The sequence below is a fragment of the Lepisosteus oculatus genome, chromosome 2 (genome assembly GCF_040954835.1).
Source record: "Lepisosteus oculatus isolate fLepOcu1 chromosome 2, fLepOcu1.hap2, whole genome shotgun sequence".
Lineage (NCBI taxonomy): Eukaryota > Metazoa > Chordata > Actinopteri > Semionotiformes > Lepisosteidae > Lepisosteus > Lepisosteus oculatus.
Window position 1 is genome coordinate 76744684 of NC_090697.1, and position 16138 is coordinate 76760821.

General features: G+C 47.9%; 2 protein-coding genes across 6 annotated transcripts; one reads left to right on the forward strand and one right to left on the reverse strand.

Moving 5' to 3' along the window:
* Positions 1 to 84: 84 nt before the first annotated feature.
* Positions 85 to 7899, reverse strand: LOC102692590 (three prime repair exonuclease 2-like). 5 transcript variants are annotated; one of them, XM_069184375.1, is made up of 4 exons: positions 7576 to 7899; positions 6131 to 6266; positions 3173 to 4533; positions 85 to 1532 (listed from the first exon to the last, which is right to left on the reverse strand). In XM_069184375.1, the coding sequence occupies exon 4, from the start codon at positions 1441 to 1443 to the stop codon at positions 709 to 711; it is 735 nt and encodes a 244-aa protein (XP_069040476.1). In that variant the 5' UTR covers positions 1444 to 1532; positions 3173 to 4533; positions 6131 to 6266; positions 7576 to 7899; the 3' UTR covers positions 85 to 708. The 5 variants fall into 5 exon arrangements, with proteins under 5 accessions (XP_069040476.1, XP_069040483.1, XP_069040489.1 ...); XM_069184382.1 differs by having other exon boundaries at positions 85 to 1535; XM_069184388.1 differs by having other exon boundaries at positions 3168 to 4533.
* On the forward strand, positions 6243 to 13666 carry LOC107079961 (uncharacterized). Its single transcript, XM_015367894.2, has 7 exons — positions 6243 to 6466; positions 7150 to 7401; positions 7859 to 8146; positions 9871 to 10128; positions 12229 to 12327; positions 12774 to 12801; positions 13543 to 13666. The coding sequence occupies exons 1-7, from the start codon at positions 6409 to 6411 to the stop codon at positions 13664 to 13666; spliced, it is 1107 nt and encodes a 368-aa protein (XP_015223380.2). The 5' UTR covers positions 6243 to 6408.
* Positions 13667 to 16138: the final 2472 nt, after the last annotated feature.

A 16138-nucleotide genomic window follows, 5' to 3' on the forward strand; every position in this document is an offset into this window, starting at 1 on the left:
ATTTGAAATGAAAACTTTTACATAAAATAAATTATTGTATTTTAGAAACATTAGATCAGAAAATGAGAAGCCTGGCAGGACTGGGAGGGTTCTTGTCTCATGTTTACAGTTTTAGTTCTTACAATATGAAACTAAATCCTGCAAAATCTTAGAACATAAAAGCACAGGAGTCTTAAAATCATTCGTTGAAGAGTACACATTCAAAATAGAAATATTACAACACAATATTGTACCAGTATAGCACTTGCACATTGTATAGGCGCCGAAGGGATATAAATTTCATAATTAAAAAAACTGTAGGATGAGATCACACATAATGCTAATTTAAGAGTCCCTAAATGGACTTTGACATTTTCCCTTTGTTTTTTGTGCTTTAGGATTTCCTCCCTTTAATCAAATAAAACACACAGTCCCCTGAGCTTCATGATCTGGACCCTGAGGTGTACAGGAGCTGGGGAAGTGGCTTGCTTTGCATGACAGCTGAATTCCATCTCTTGAAACTGCTGTAAAAGACACGTCTGCTGCGAGATCTCCATCGATCTCCAAGCTCAGATTTCTAAAAAGGTCAACAAAGCCCTGGGAAGCTCCCAGCGCTCCACAGCGCTCGTCATTCCCGAACACAGAGCGGTCAGGTGAGCAGAATCGCGCTCCTGCACCAAAGTGGTGTGCATGCGTGCGTCGCGGTCCCACTCCCAGCAAACACCGTTTCTATTCAGGGGGGGCCGGACTCGCGCAGCCCTCTCTCTCCTCCACCTCCCTCCTGGGAATCTTCGCGGGCGGCTGGAAGGCGGGCTGGACCTCGTCCCAGGGGCGGGCATTGAGATCCGCCCAGCTCAGCAGCTCGGGCGCCTTGGCCAGGAAGACGGAGAGCAGGGCGAGGGCGTCGGCCTCCGCGGTGTGCGACGCGGCGGGATAGCGGCTGTAAAACCTGCGGTACAGCTCGGGCAGGCTGAAGCCGCAGGGCGCCGGCCTGCAGGGGGCGCCCAAGAGCTCCCGGAGCGCCAGGTGGGTGTCGGCGCAGTGGAGCCCGCCGGGCAGGTCCGAGCCCAGGCGCCACAGCTCGGTCCGCAGGAGGGGGAAGTCGTAGCGGGAGCCGCAGTGCGCCACCAGGCACACGGGCGCCGCCTGCCTCTGCAGGAAGGCCCGGATCAGGGTGACTGCCGCCCCGTCGAAGCCCGGCTTCCCGTTCTCCGTCAGGTTCTCGTTGCTCAGCCCGCTGAGCCGGGCCGCGCGGGGGCAGACCGGCTTGTTGGGGTAGGCACACAGGCACAGCTTGTCCAGGACCCGGGGCAGCGCGGGGGCGCCCCCTGCAGGATGGGGAGGGTTCTCCAGGGAATAGCGGTGCACCGCGGTCAGGCACAGCTCCGTCAGCCGCGGCCGATCCAGGCCCGTCCCCTCCAGGTCCACAAAGACAAAAGTCTGGAACCTTGTCTCCTGGGACATCGCAGACACGGCCCGGGTGATCCTACTGGGACGCCAGTCCGGGCTGTCGGAATGTGCCGGGACCCGGGATCAGCTGTGTGACACGCCACCTGCTGGCCAGACAGAGCAGCAGGAAGTGAAAACAGACAGGATTAAACGTGCATTGCTGACAGGCAGACAGTCGACAGGATGTCAGACACGGAGACAGAAAGCATCAGAGTTGTGGACTGAAAAAAAAAGGAAAGATAAGGCATCGTCAATTTTCCCAAAGTCACTGGAAAAGAAACAGAAAAGACAAGACAAATAAAGGTGTCTTCTACTGTAAAGGAACAAAGCAAATGTCCAGATAGATACAGCAAAAAGTACAGTATTGCAGTAACCTGTGGCATGTCACTGGAAGGCCTGCTCTCTGGCCCACCTTACTGAAGTAAATCTCACAGTCAAGTGGTTTCTGCTCATGGTTCACAGAAATTCTCTCTGCCACCAGCCCCTGCCAATATACTGTCTATTAAAGCATCAGCATATTTTATGTAAAATATCATTTTTATTCTGGGGCCAGACTAAACGTCTTTTCCCCAGCTATGACAACAGCTGACTAAATCTGTGCAAACAGCACTGATCTACAGGAGACTTTACTGTCACGTACTGGACGCCAGCAGCCATGTCACTCTGCAACTCACAGCTGGCAGCCCCCTGGAGCTCAGCAGGTGAGCTGGTGACCAGTGAGCCTGGTCAATACCTGGAGGGGAGACCTCCTGGGAAAAACTAAGGCTGCTGCTGGAAGAGCTGTTAGTGGGGCCAGCAGGGGGCGCTCACCCTGCGGTCTACGTGGATCCTAATGCCCCAGCATAGTGACGGGGGCACTATACTGTAAAAAAAAAAAAAAAGCTGCTGTCCATCGGATAAGACATAACACCGAGGTCCTGACTCTCTGTGGTCATTAAAAATCCCAGCACATATCCAGAGTAGGGGTGTAACCCTGGTGTCCTGGCCTTTCCCATTGGCCTTTATCAATCATGGCCTCCTAATAATCCCCATCTCTGAGCTGGCTCCATCACTCTGCTCTCCTCCCCACTGAGAGCTGGTGTGTGGGGAGCAGACTGGCGCATCATCCAGGTGGGGCTGCACACTGGTGGGGGTGGAGGGGATCCCCATGACCTGTAAAGCGCTTTGAGTGGGGTGTCCAGAAAAGCGCTATATAAGTGTAAGGAATGATGAATTATTATTACTATATACACGCTCACTGGCCAGGCTCCCTCTTATCTTAAGGACTCTTTGCGTGGGCTCGGTTCACCTCGCTGCCGCAGTCCTGTACAGACCCGATTTTCACTGGTAAACTACTGTATTCACGATAGCGCTCCATGGGTAATTTAAACCCACTTCTCGGGTTTTGCCGGGTAAAAGCGCTGTGCTTTTTTTTGCTCTTACGTCTAATACAAAAGCACTAACAGCGCTCCGAGTTCGTCGAAAATTACAACGCTTCTCCAGTCTTTTCATGAATGATGTTTGACAGCACTTTATGTCTGTCCCTGTTATACCAGAACTCTCGTTATACGAGAGTCTCCTGGGAAAGTGCTCGCTACGAGTACAGCACACAGCATAACCCAAATTCTCACCGCTGAATACTTGACCGATTAGTTAAAAGTCAGGTACTACAAAAATACATTTTTAGTACCATTTTTAGATGCTGCTTGTTGTGTATATAAGTAAAACAAGTTAAATCCCGAATAAAAAACAAAACTTACTCTACCTGGTGGATTCAGAACAATCCTATTGACCAACAGCGCTGCCAGGCTGCGCTGCGCCAAGCAGCCCTTTAAACAAGCAGAGGCATGTTCTTGTTTTGTGCACTTTGACCTCTCAGCAGTGGCAATGCAGTTTGGGAAGTGTAGTTTTTTCCGGGTTAGAGCATCTATAGCGTCGCTTTGGTAACCGAGAGCTCTGCAGGCAACTCAGTGTACGCTGACCTAATCAATCATTCATCAATCAGTCATTTTATGAGGTGCAGCGCTCTTTGCTACACTATACTACAGAGCCATAAGAAAATGTTGCCTTCCCGCAACAGTAAAAATACAATAAATTTGATTTCCCTTGTCACAAACATTTTGAATATTTTCTGATCCTCTAAGTGTGTATGTACAGTTTTTGTGTGAGTGTTATGTACAGCCTTTTGCAGGCTTGAATTTGGCACTTGGCTTTCATCTATTAGCTGCTGTTAGATGTGAAATATGCAGCCTATCTGAATACACTACATGAATACACTCATTTGCCACACCTCCATATAAAAATAGCATGGTAATATCAACAGACAAACTACAAAAGAGTTTTTACTACCCCTAAAGCCCACCAACACAAAAAAAGCCAGGGGTGAGATACCGTGATGTAGATGAGCTGCAGAAAACAGACGAACCAGACTCAGTCTCATCGCCCCACAGTGCCTGCGGCTCAGATCACGCCCAGCCTGACGTGACCATAGTCCGGAGCCACACGTATGTGAAAGGAAGTGAAAAGACTTTCAGAGAATTTATTCTGAGCCCTCGGTTTTCCTCTATGGTCTTTGCACTTCATCTGCCCAGAGCTGGACTTGAAACTGCGGCCGATCTCGCCCCTCGCAGTCTGCTTCTTGAAACGGACAGCTGGCGAAGGAGGCTTATTGGTTGGCCGAGTGTGCTGAAACAGCCATCGGCGCCTGACGGTCAGTATCAGCCTCCACGCAGTGTCAAGGGTCACAGTCAGAGTGCTGCACCATCAACTGGGTGCAGCGCTTTGGAGCTGCAGGGCTCATCGTGCACTGAGCCTGTTCCAGAAGGTGGCATCACCCTCTCGGAGCCTGGATAGCACTGAATGCCCCGGTGGTGGTGACCTCTGTCCCTGGAAAGGGGTTTGGGAGCAGAGCTGCATTTACCCCACAGGCACAAGCGAGTCCTGTTCTAGGCAATCATGAGGCATCATCAGGAAACAGGGCAGCTTTACCTTACACAGAGGGCTGTGGGATTATGGAACAAGCTACCCAGCCATGGTGTCATACTCGACAACCTGGCTTCAATTCGTTACTCACTGCCAGATGGGTGAGGTGGGCTGGCGGATTGGCTCCCTGTCCCATGTTCTTCCCTTTAATGAAAGCGTTGAGGCAGGCGGTCATGAGAAAAGAAAATATTGGAAAACAGAAAAGAAAACCAACAACAAACATGAATATTAAGGACCATTTACTGTTGAGCCTCACGGAGATCCAGCTGTCCAGGAGAACTACTGCACGTCTTGCAGCAGTCCCCATTTTTAAGCTATCACTGCACACAGCCATTTGAATAATTGCGTGACCTGTGAAAGTCATTGTGTAACCTAATCTAGGTTAGATTTAGACGATCAAAGAGAGTGAAGACTCATGCAATCAACAAACTTTAGTTTAGGATTTTCTTTCCTTTTCCCTCCACCCATTTCAGAGTGAAGAGCCCTGCATTCCTGATACAGCAACTAATCATTTATCCTCTCTTCAGGGGGCTGCAATTATACCTTTTTATACAGGTACAGGAGCAGGGCCACGAGGCCCTGCTCCTGTACTGAGGCCTGTGCTTTCTCACCAGACTGGGAGTATAATCTGCTGTGGGAAAAGCATTACTTTCACTTTGAGATGTATTGTCCCTTTGACGTGTTTCACTCAATAAAACTAGGAGTTGGATAAATGGAAGAAAAATGCTGCAAACACAACAGTTTCTAATCCACCAGTAAATACAGAAGGTTAAGGTTGATTCTGTCAAATCAGCTCCCTGTGGTTAGGATTTAGGACTCACTGTCATGGGAATGCTGTTGTTGTCTGCCAAATGGGATCAAGTGGTTGGTGTAGAGGCAGCATGGTGGCACAGTGGTCAGCATTGCTGTCCTGCAGGTCCAGGACCCTGGGTTCAAGTCCTGGGGTGCTGTCTGTGTGGAGTTTGCATGTTCTCCCTGTGTTTGTGTGGGTTTCTTCTCACAGTCCAGAGGCATACTGGTAGGTCAATTGGCCTCTAGGAAAATTGACCCTGGTGAGTGTGAGCTGTGGTGTGAGTCTCTACAATGATGGGCCCAAGCTCAAGTGAAGAAACTATAGGGGAAGACCTCCATGATTTCATCTAGCAGGTCTGTCAGTCAGACCCTCACAAAATGAAACCCTGATGATGTCGTGTGTCTGGATTATCAGCCCACACAGTTGTTTATCCTTCCACTCTTTTTATAATGGTGTCCACTGCAGAGACTGGTCTGACAAATAACCCTTGAACTGTTCCTATCTGTTCCTCTAGCTGGTTCATGCCCCGAGGTCATGCGTAAGACATTTGAAAGAGTCCAGAACTTTTTATTATATTAACGTTTAAAAGATCCAGTTGTTGCTGTGTGTGCAATGTTATAGACAAGTTAATTCTGGTCCCTATATGCACAATATTCACTTGACTTGGTTGCATTATAATGGAAATCTCCACTCCTGTGCTCTCAGGAGAAACTTTGCAAGTTAAGCTCGACTTCAAAGTCCATCTCTGACACAGTTATAATGCACATAACGTCTGCACTTTAACATGAAGGCAGATCTGCAGAGCCATTGATCAGGTAAGAGGCTTTGAAACTTTCTGTGAAAATGGGTTGAGAACCATCAGCGCTCCAGCCGTGCATGCTTTGAAAAAAATGTCAAATAAGAAAAGGTTTAAATGAGACAGCATGAAGTTTAGCCAGAGAAGCACACCCTTGAATCTGGTGAATGGCTGCAGGACTGCTGCGACTTCCTCTCTGGCTGCTGGGTTGCGGGTTCATCTTCTCGTTGTGCTGACATTGCTGAACGTGAGAGACAGAGCTCTGGCGGTGTGTCCCGTCACACAAATCTGAAATGCAAAGTGTCAGAAAAAGAAGGATGGAGCACAATTACTGAAGAAGCCGTTAATGAAAGTGCACACGTCATTAAAAAGCAGCTGAGTCTGTTATATTACAAAACTGTGATCTCTCCTTCTTTGCTCCAGAGGCATAATGGAATTGAACCCCATTCTGATGTTCTGGATTTGGACCTGCTCTGCGGGGAAAGACTGTAAGTGTCGTCTTCAGTTTTCGGTGTTGAAAGTGCAGCAGGTGGTTATGAGTATTCAGATCACACTATTGTCTCAGACCTTACAAATTGTGTTGCATTTTACAAGTACAGAATCGCTCTTAAATCATTATTTACAGATCTTATTCTATAATTTCATAGAAAAATCCAGAATTAATCTTTACCATTAGTGAATGGATTGCAGGTCCTTCCGTTTAACTATATTCAAGGATTGTTTTTAAGAGGAGAAGTCGACTTTTCACCTTTTCCAACTTTAAATAAAAGCAAAGCTTGAGTTTCTCATTCCTTCTTTACACTGGGCCTCTGGCGAGAGGTCACTCATGTAGTATTTGTCTTTATTCATTTTTTTTTCTTTGGTTGAACATTGTAAGGAGTAAGGTATTTTTTTTAATGAAAATGATTTATTTTCTGCTTTCCCAATGTCACTGTAAAGTCTCTTGATGGTGGACTGCAGACTCCTGTTGTATGACAACAGAAACATTTTCCATTTTTTTTTTCAGTTTCACTCTTTGTGTTTGGCCTGTTTCTACATTCTTACATTTTTGCAGGAATGGTTAGAATCATATTTTAGGAATAAGTATTCACACGGTCATGTTTTGTATCATTTGTGCATGTTTTAAAACGATTGCAGAACAACTCAATGTGCTGTGTTTTTCTCTCTCGAGATGCCTTAAGACCTAAGATAATTGTGAATTCCAAGGGCCCAGAATGGCTGTCTGTGCTTTGTTACCGGAATGAACTCCACAAGGAAAACGACACCATTGTCTTCCTGAAAGACTCAAAGGAGATGAAAAGGAGTTTTGTTGATTCCTATGTCATCAAGACATCATTGCAGAACAGTGGGAACTATAGCTGCAAGATTCTCAGAGACGGGCAGAGGCTTGGTATCAGCTCTGTGTATAATCTCACAATATTAGGTAAGAAGAAACAGTTTTCTTACTTTTATGAAGGAGCTCTGGATAGGGCCTAATATACACTGAACATTCAGGTAACAAACTGTTCATTCATACTGTAGGCAAACTCAAATGCAGATGTTTTCTTACACCAGCATTTCAGCAAAGTGATCCAGCACTTTTTTCAAAGCCTCTTACCTGATCTATGGTTCTACAGATCTGCCTTCATGTTAAAGTACAGATGTTATGTGCAGTGTAACTGTGGCAGGGTGGCGCAGTGCTCTGTCCTTTGTCCTTTCCACTGCTCTGGGCTCCTGCACAGTCCACAGGCGGCCTCACGCATGCAGCACGTCCTGTGCTGAAACTGAAACAACACAGAGACTGGACAGCAAGGGGGGGATCCAGGCAGCATGGGGGAGGCCAATACGAATATAATTCACCAGGTAAATTAAAGTCTCTGTGTCTTTTTTTTCCATCGCAGGTGCCCCGGAGCTGACCATCAGCCCTGACAGGCCTGTCGCTGTGAAGGGAGAGACACTGACAATCACCTGCCGGCTGACGCACAGCTACACCAACACAATTGTTTTCTACCTGCTTGACAGCAGTCAGAACGTGGGGGAAAAGGGTGGCGTAAGTGGAGACAAGAGCTGCACCTTCACAGCACAGGCGCAGCGAGAGCAGAGCTCCTTCTCCTGCCAATACCAGGTCATGGCAGAGACCGGCTGGCTGTACTCTGAGAGCTCTGCTGCCGTCAACGTGTCCGTACTGGGTAAGAAACGGACGTTCCGACCCTGCAAACCAGATCCTGTCACAGATACATTTAATGGGTTGCTCTGTAGAAAACAAAGCTCACACAGCTATTAGCCTGGCTGCCTGCGTTAATCTACCCGCTTTCGGGTGTATTTTACGAAAATGCGCTGCTGGGAACCTGTCTCTAGCAGCGACACATTGCCAGATAAGATGCTCTGGAGGTGAAACCCAGCTGGGGCAGAATCAGCTCCTTTCTGCATGCAGGCCCCGCAGACAGGCTGGGGCACCAGACCAGCAGAGTGGTTTTGTAGACCTGGGGACGGCTGTCCGTTCTCCCGTTATTAATGCACAATCGGAGCGTATACCTGTGCACACCTGATCACACCACACTGAGTCACCCATCATGATGTAAGCTGCACCGGGGGATCTTGACATAGTACTTACGTATTTACAACATACATTTGGGACGCTGAAATATCTATTAAAAATGTCTAGTGAATTTGTGAAAATGTTAGTCTGTCAGAGATACTGCACAAGCTGAGCAATCACACTTCCAGATGGGACCTCTCCTGCCTGGAGAGGAAGCTGTTGAGGTCGGTTTCCGATTCCCACAAGCAAGTTAACACTGCTGCCAAGATTCCCTGTTAAAGGTCAGTTCAGCAGAGGTCAGGCCCTGTCCAAACGTAGCTCACGCTTCAGGATGGTGGTTTTTAAAAACCAAAAGCAACATGTTGTTGGATACATTTTCCCCCTAAAAGACAGTCAGTGGTCCATCTCATAAGCTAAAAGAAGTTTTTAATTCATTTATTTCCAGCGGTCATATCACCCTGCAATTCGCAATTGGCAACCCACTGAAGCAGGTGTGAGCCTGGCCAGTACCTGGATGGGAGACCTCCTGGGAAAAGCTAAGGGTGCTGCTGGAAGAGGTGTTAGTGGGGCCAGCAGGGGGCGCTCACCCTGCGGTCTGTGTGGGTCCTAATGCCCCAGTATAGTGACGGGGACACTATATTGTAGAAAGGCACTGTCCTTTGTAGGAGACGTAAAACCAAGGTCCTGACTCTCTGTGGTCATTAAAAATCCCAGGATGTTTCTCGAGAAGAGTAGGGGTGTAACCCCAGCCTCCTGGCCAAATGTCCCATTGGCCTTTACCAGTCATGGCCTCCTAATAACCCCCCTCTCTGAACTGGCTTCACCACTCTGCTCTCCTCCCCACAGAGCTGGTGTGGGGGGAGCGGACTGGTGCACTATGGCTGTAAAGCGCTTTGAGTGGAGTGTCCAGAAAAGCGCTATATAAGTGTAAGGTGCATGGGAGCGAAACAAACAGAGATGCTCTGTGTATTTTTCTCAAAGTAATTAAAATAGAACAGTCCTTAAATAGTTTTCTGCTACCTATCGTGCTTCCCTGTGCTGATCCGATTGGCAGCGTTACAAACTCACGCACATCTTCCTCTTCCATACTTGCCGAAGACAACTTCTTTTAACACAATTAGCACGTAGCACGTATCCCTATAAAACACAGCACATAATTACATACTGTAGTAGTTCTTGTGTCCAGCATTCTTCTAATCCAGTTCAAACTAGTTCTGAATGTCCAATTTATAAAATACTGCAGCTTCAGCAAAAGAAGTGTGTACAAAATTCACAGAGAACCTCTCAACAGTGTGAAAAGCCATATTTCTCTCTAACAGTATCTTGGTCAGTAAAGCATAAAGGGATGACCTGACCTTGTGATTTCTCCTGCAGACCTGCCCCGACCAGCCATTACCCTGGACCAGACGAAGAGTGTCATTCACTGCTCCGCCCCTCCGAGTGTCAACTGCAGCTCCTTCTCCCTGCACAGGGAGACTCACCCTGAGCCGCTTGCAGTGGAGAGCACGGCACAGCACGCAGTCGCCTTCACTGGGGTCAGCATGACCGAAGGGCTTAAATACACCTGCAGATGTCAGCTCACAGCTTCAGGGTGGCTTCTGAACTCCACTTTCAGTCTGCCTGTTTCTAAAGGTAATTCAGATTAAACTCAGCATGTACCTTAATTTTAAACGCAACATTCGTGTCATATTCCAGTATTCAAATGGAAGCCCTTTACAGAGTTTGTGCAAGAGCAGTTATTACGAAGAGCAGCAGTAAATTACGAAGCACACAAAGGAGCAGGCACAAACACACCAATGGCCTTGCTTATCATACAGGCATGATGCAAATTGTGTGTGGGAAGAATGTGTGGCATGGGAGTATGAGGAAATCTGTTCCAATGCTTTATTCATAACAACTGGACACCCTAAACCCCTGAAACAGACCTTCCGAACAAATCTAAAATGAAACAGATGCCTAAGTGCGTTACAAGACCTCCTGTGTACTGTGCCTCTTCAACTGACTTAAGATAAATCACAGACTTTAAGAGCAAGTCTAACGTGCTTCTCTTGCTAATTTCCAAGTAATGAGCTGATTTTAAGTCTTGTAGGCTTGAATGGCAAAGAACTGAAGGCAACATCAGCAGAAGACAAATTAGAGCAAGACTTCACAGCATCAGGGCTGGGGACACCGTAAGCGTCTCCGTCCCTGCGCTTACACGGCCTCATTGGTTTTTAAAAAGATTCGCAGGTATGCATTGAAGCAAAGGCAGTCGCACATGTTCAAGGCCATTCATTAACATGATTACTCCATGTGGGCTGCCCGGTGACATTTTTCTCAAAAACAAAATGCTTTGGAGAAATTACAGAAAGTAAACTCCTGGGTATTTCCTGTGCTTTCTGTGTAAAACAAGTCAGACAGCGAACAGGAACAGAGCAGTTAAACAGACACCTGCCTCAGACTTGCCTGGCCCACACTGCAGCTGTGGGTGCCGTTTGCAAGGTGTGAATAATGTTAGCTGTGGAGGTAACTGGGTCGTTTCTCACTTACTGTAACAGCCGTCACCACACCAGAATTCAGGACCTCCCCCACACTGCCACCGAGTCTTGGTTCAAGCACAGGCACCCATTTTAACTATTACCTCAGCGCTCAAAAACCGAGATAGCTCCTGGAACAGAATTCTTCATCTTAACAAGGACTGAAATCATTTTCTTGTTTAAGTCGTTAGGCATTCCAGGGTAGTGGATACTGGTGAGTTTATAAGGATTTAATCCCTTCACTTCCATGGCTGGGCTGGAACAAACCTCAGGATTAGGATTCTTAAGACAGACTTTACAAAATGCAGATAAATCCTGATCTAACATTTAATGGGCTGCGCAATACCAGTACAGGCCAGACAGATGAGAACTGCAGAGAAAATCTAAATGTCACGAAGATCAGTGATGTGTAGAGAGACCAGTGGTTGGAAAATGATAAGATCTGCCTGTCACACTTCCCCTTTGTAATCTTTTTAACTAAATAAATAGGAAACACATAACCAGACTGAATGATTATTCACTGTCTCTAAACCACGGAGTATTAAAAGCATTCACATTCAGGCTTGAGACTACTGCCTAGATGCAGCTGATACACACAGCATGTAGTTCTGTAGTTCCTCCAGGCCCTAGGGCAGCACAGTGACACCTGCCTCACACCGCTGGGGCCCTAGGCACAGGTCCAGACCTGGGGTGCTGTCTGTGTGGAGTTTGCATGTTCTCCCAGTGTTTTGCATAGGTTTGCTCCCACAGTTGAAAGACAAACTGACCGGATATTTGGCTTCTGGAAAAACTGGCCTTTGCGTAAGTGTGTTTTTCTGCGTTGGAGCCCAAGTGCTTCTAATTTCCTAGTGAGATCACTGAAGCCAGAATAGAGTCCTCCTGTGCTCTGTACATTGGGTTGACACAATCTCAGAAGAAACACACCTGTCTGTTTAAGGTCCCTCGGTTGACAGTACATGTCATGGCAGAACCTCTACTAAAAAGACCAAGGAGGTATCCGTACAGCTCTGTGATAGATTTGTTGAGGTGGCACAGAACTGGGGAGAGGTATAAAAACATTTCTACAGTGGTCTGGCGAAAATTCCACAATCAGGCCCATCATCAGGAAATGCAAGGAAAAAGAACCCTTCCCGATTTTTCCTAGAGCAGTCCATCATCTCAAACTGAGCAACCAGTCAAGAGCCCTGCTTTAACAGATCCCCCTCTCTCACTGCAGAGGCTGGAGGCTTCGAGATGTGGTTAATTGTCGTCACAGCTGGGGCGCTGGTGCTGGTTTTCTCTGCAGCAGCACTGTGCTTTTGCAAGATGCGACGAGGTAAAATTCCACACTTCTGACAAAAGCCTGGACAGAAACTTGCAGACAGGAAGCCTGTGGGTTTTCATATTCAGCAAAGAAAACAAACCCAGATCTGAGCTTGCTTCTGGTGCAGCTGACGCAGATGTAGGAGGTCAGGCCTCTTGGTGTTCCTGTAAGTGAGGGAGCAGGAGAGAAAGTCCTCCGGTTCACAGTTTAGGCCACTATAGGCAGTGTCCTAAAGAACACAAGCTCAAGCACGATATCGCAGAAGTTAATGAAGTTAATGCTTAGCCGTATCTGCTGACAAATGCAATCAGGGAAGAGTCTCCACCTTTTTAATTGCGAGGCTTTTAAATTATATTTCCTTTTCGGTTCAGACAGATGGGCTGCTGAGTAACCAAGTGAGATCTGCTGTAAGCCAACATTCACAACATTGCTCACATATCTGTATTTCTGTACTGCAGGCACTGCACGAATGGATACCCAAATTTGGTAAGTATTCATCAATCCTAAATGTCTGTAGAAAACACCTTATTTTTGGTGCATCCACTGGCCAAATCATTAGAAATCTCCCCCGTCTCCCAGTTAATTCACTTGACTTTCTGCTGGCAGTGTCTGGGTGGCTAGAGGAACAAGAGGTGGAATTGTATCATCCTTCCCGTCCAGAGCACGCCCCAGTTCTCCATCCTGTCCAGACCTGGTGGCACCAGTTGAACCTGCAGTTCAGTCCCCACCTGCCTTTACCCTCATCCCGCTGAAAGACCAGGATGGGACGGGGCTGTGAATATTTAAAACTTTGTTCTTGCTGCTGAAAACAGTCTGGAGCCTTATTAAGTGGGGGTTCCTAACATTTTGGCCAGAGGTCATGTTCAGCAGGTACAGTCTATGGGTGAGTGCCACAACTGCCCTGACAGTCCTTTTGAGGCCAGTTGAAACTCACAATAAAAGTTAGAAAGTTTAACAAAGTTTTACGCTTTAAAAACAGGCAGACTGCAGATCTGCAGTGCTGATATTTGAACGGGTTTTAAAAAATCACACACCTCTTTCAGGCCACCTTCAGAGCACTACAGTAACAGTTCACTCATGGAGAGCTGAGGACACAGCAGGGGCTGTAAAACTCACCTGCAGTTAGGGCTGGATGTGACCATCAGGCTCTGCTAGACGTGAGCTGTGGTTCAGGAAGGTGTTGCCTTGCACTCTGGTGAGACGTTTCCTTGTCTGTGTCAACCGCAGGAGTGGCCCAGCAGACAGCCATGACCCCCAGGATGAGGTTCTGGTTCAGACCGTTTGTAAGTACAGCACCCTGCACGGCCAGGAGGGGCGGAGACCTCGTCAGCCCCGGCCAGGCCCTGCTTGACCTGGCAGGTTCAGCTGGGCTTGACATTTAAACAGGAGCTCTGGATCTTTGCTTTGTCTTTAACGCAGCTTACACGTGCTTTTCAGTCCAGCGCTGGAGCCGAGGACGTTAGTACAAAGGTCAGAGCTGGGGATCTGCTGTAATTGAATGATACCGCCGCGGCTGGAACTGCATGCGCGCTAACCCCTCCCCTTCCATTCCAGCGCTGAAGTCCGTGACTCTCCAGCGCGGGTTCCTCACGGATAAGGTCCTCTGTTCACAGCCCCGAGCGTGCCAGCGGTTCTCTGCCCCCCCCCCCACCCCGAACACACCAGGTGCTCCTGCAGCTCCATCCTGAAGGATGAGTTTATCGTCGGATGCCATCAGCTCTCTGCGAGCTGAAAGCCAGGGCCTGCCAGCGTGCCAGATACTTCAGAATAAATCATTACACATGACAGGAGGTCATCAGGCCCATCCGACCTGTTTATAACTCACTATCGAAATAATCCAGGGGTCCCACCAGCGGCCTCTGAAAGAAGCCACCTTCAAGAACACAGATGGGCAGCTTGTTCCACACTCCCACAGCCCTTGGCGTAAAGAAGTGCCTCTTTTTCTCATGGAAAGAAAGAGTGTCGGACACTTCATAACCAGCAAACACTCAGATCATTTCTAATGCACTCAAACGGACCTCAGGATAGGCTTCACTTGTGCCCTGGGGTTTGCGTTTCTGAAGGAGTCCGCTGGCTGACTCCGTGCTCTGAGGACTGAGCGCACATGGTCTCTTGGTTGTCCAGGCTCGTGCTGGGATCAGGAAACATGGGAGTATCCCTTTCCCTCCTCTCACCTCCTCTCATCCTATCCCTGTGGAGCGAGATCTCAGAGCCAGGCTGGACCGGTCTTGTCTGTCTCCTAGCAGCGTTGCCGTTATGAGAGACTGAGTCCCCCCCAACACTCAGCCTCACAAGCTAGACAGCAAAAATCACTGACCACTTCCACTGTTTCCATCTGTTAACGAAGGAGGCGATAGTTAGTATCATCAACGCTGTACTGCAAAAGAGAACTGCAGCTGGAGTTTATTACAGAAGTGCATGATCCTAACCGTGCTCAGTTCTGCTCACCTACTGTATGTATACAAGTCTCAGACACCCCAACTACACCCCTGCAGCAGCTCCCTGACTCAACCCTGGCAATAGTGAGGGGTTTGGGCAGGACTTTCAGCTAGGAGAGTCACTCCAGATACTCTGCATATCTCACTCCTCTATCACAGTCATTAGGACCTGATCCAACTATTGAAACTGATCTCGGTAAATTAGTGTATAGAGCTCTTACCCTCTCAGCTAGACTGGCTCTCCCTCAGCTAGGAGCTTCATGCCAGATACTCTCAACATACCATCCCTCTGTTACAGTCATTAGGATTTAATCTTACTGCTGAAACTTTGTGGCCAGTTGAATGTTGAAACGATGAAGCAAAAAGTAGAAAATCCCTTTAGCATCTGTGGGTCAATAATGAAATAAATACAGTCATTCTTCAGATAACTGCAGTATTAAAACATCAAGTTTACTTCTAAATCCTTAATAGAAGGGGATTATGAGTCTGGAAAAAACGAGCAAGTTTTATTTTTTTGCAGACGCCCCTGCAAAATTAATCTCCTTTCCTATTCAGACATCCAGCTGCAGTTAAGGAACCGCTGAGCGCTGGAAAAAAAACGCAATTTCTCGAAAGTGCGGCGCCGTTTTCTTCTGCTTTTGGAAATGTGTGGAGTTGACGAAAAGAGAGACAGCAGAAACGGCAGGCTTGTGTGTTTCACTCCAGAAGCGCAAGGGCCAGTATCAGACCGGAGCAGAACAGACATTCCCTTCGACCACAAGGGCGTCGCCGTGTTACGAGGCGCAGCAGATTTTGAATACAAACTGACTGGCCGTGTCAGACCGGACAATTTCTTGGAGTGGAATTCATAGTGTTAAAGAGGGAACACGGTGGCCGGTGGCGGCTGTCAGTTATCGAAACAAAAACAGAGCTAAAGAGCAGCAGGGCGAGAACGGCGTGTGCAGAATCCGCTGCAGGACGTGATCCTCCGAAACGAGCCGCCGGCCTCCCGGATTCCTCACCGGACCCAATCCCGCATGCGTGGTGGACAGGGGGCAGCCCGCACGCTGGCCTGAAACGATATCTCTGGCCCTGTCTGCACCCCTTCCTCACACACCCCCTTGAAATGAATCACTGCTGCTCGGGGGTCGCTGTGTATTAATCTCCACCGACCAAAAAGCCTCCTCGGTTCTCATGTCCCTGGTTACTATTTCAGAAATCGCAGATGGGCTCTTTTCTGGTCGCTATTTTGGCAGCGGGAGTTTTGCGCTCGATTGTCCCCGCTTTCGCAAGTCTTTCTCAATAAGCCTCGTCATAACAGGATTCCTAGGCCTGGTAGCCGTGAGCCTCACGGTCTTTAACTGTTTCAACTACGCTTTTGACTTTTGAATTGGGCAGAATGTGCG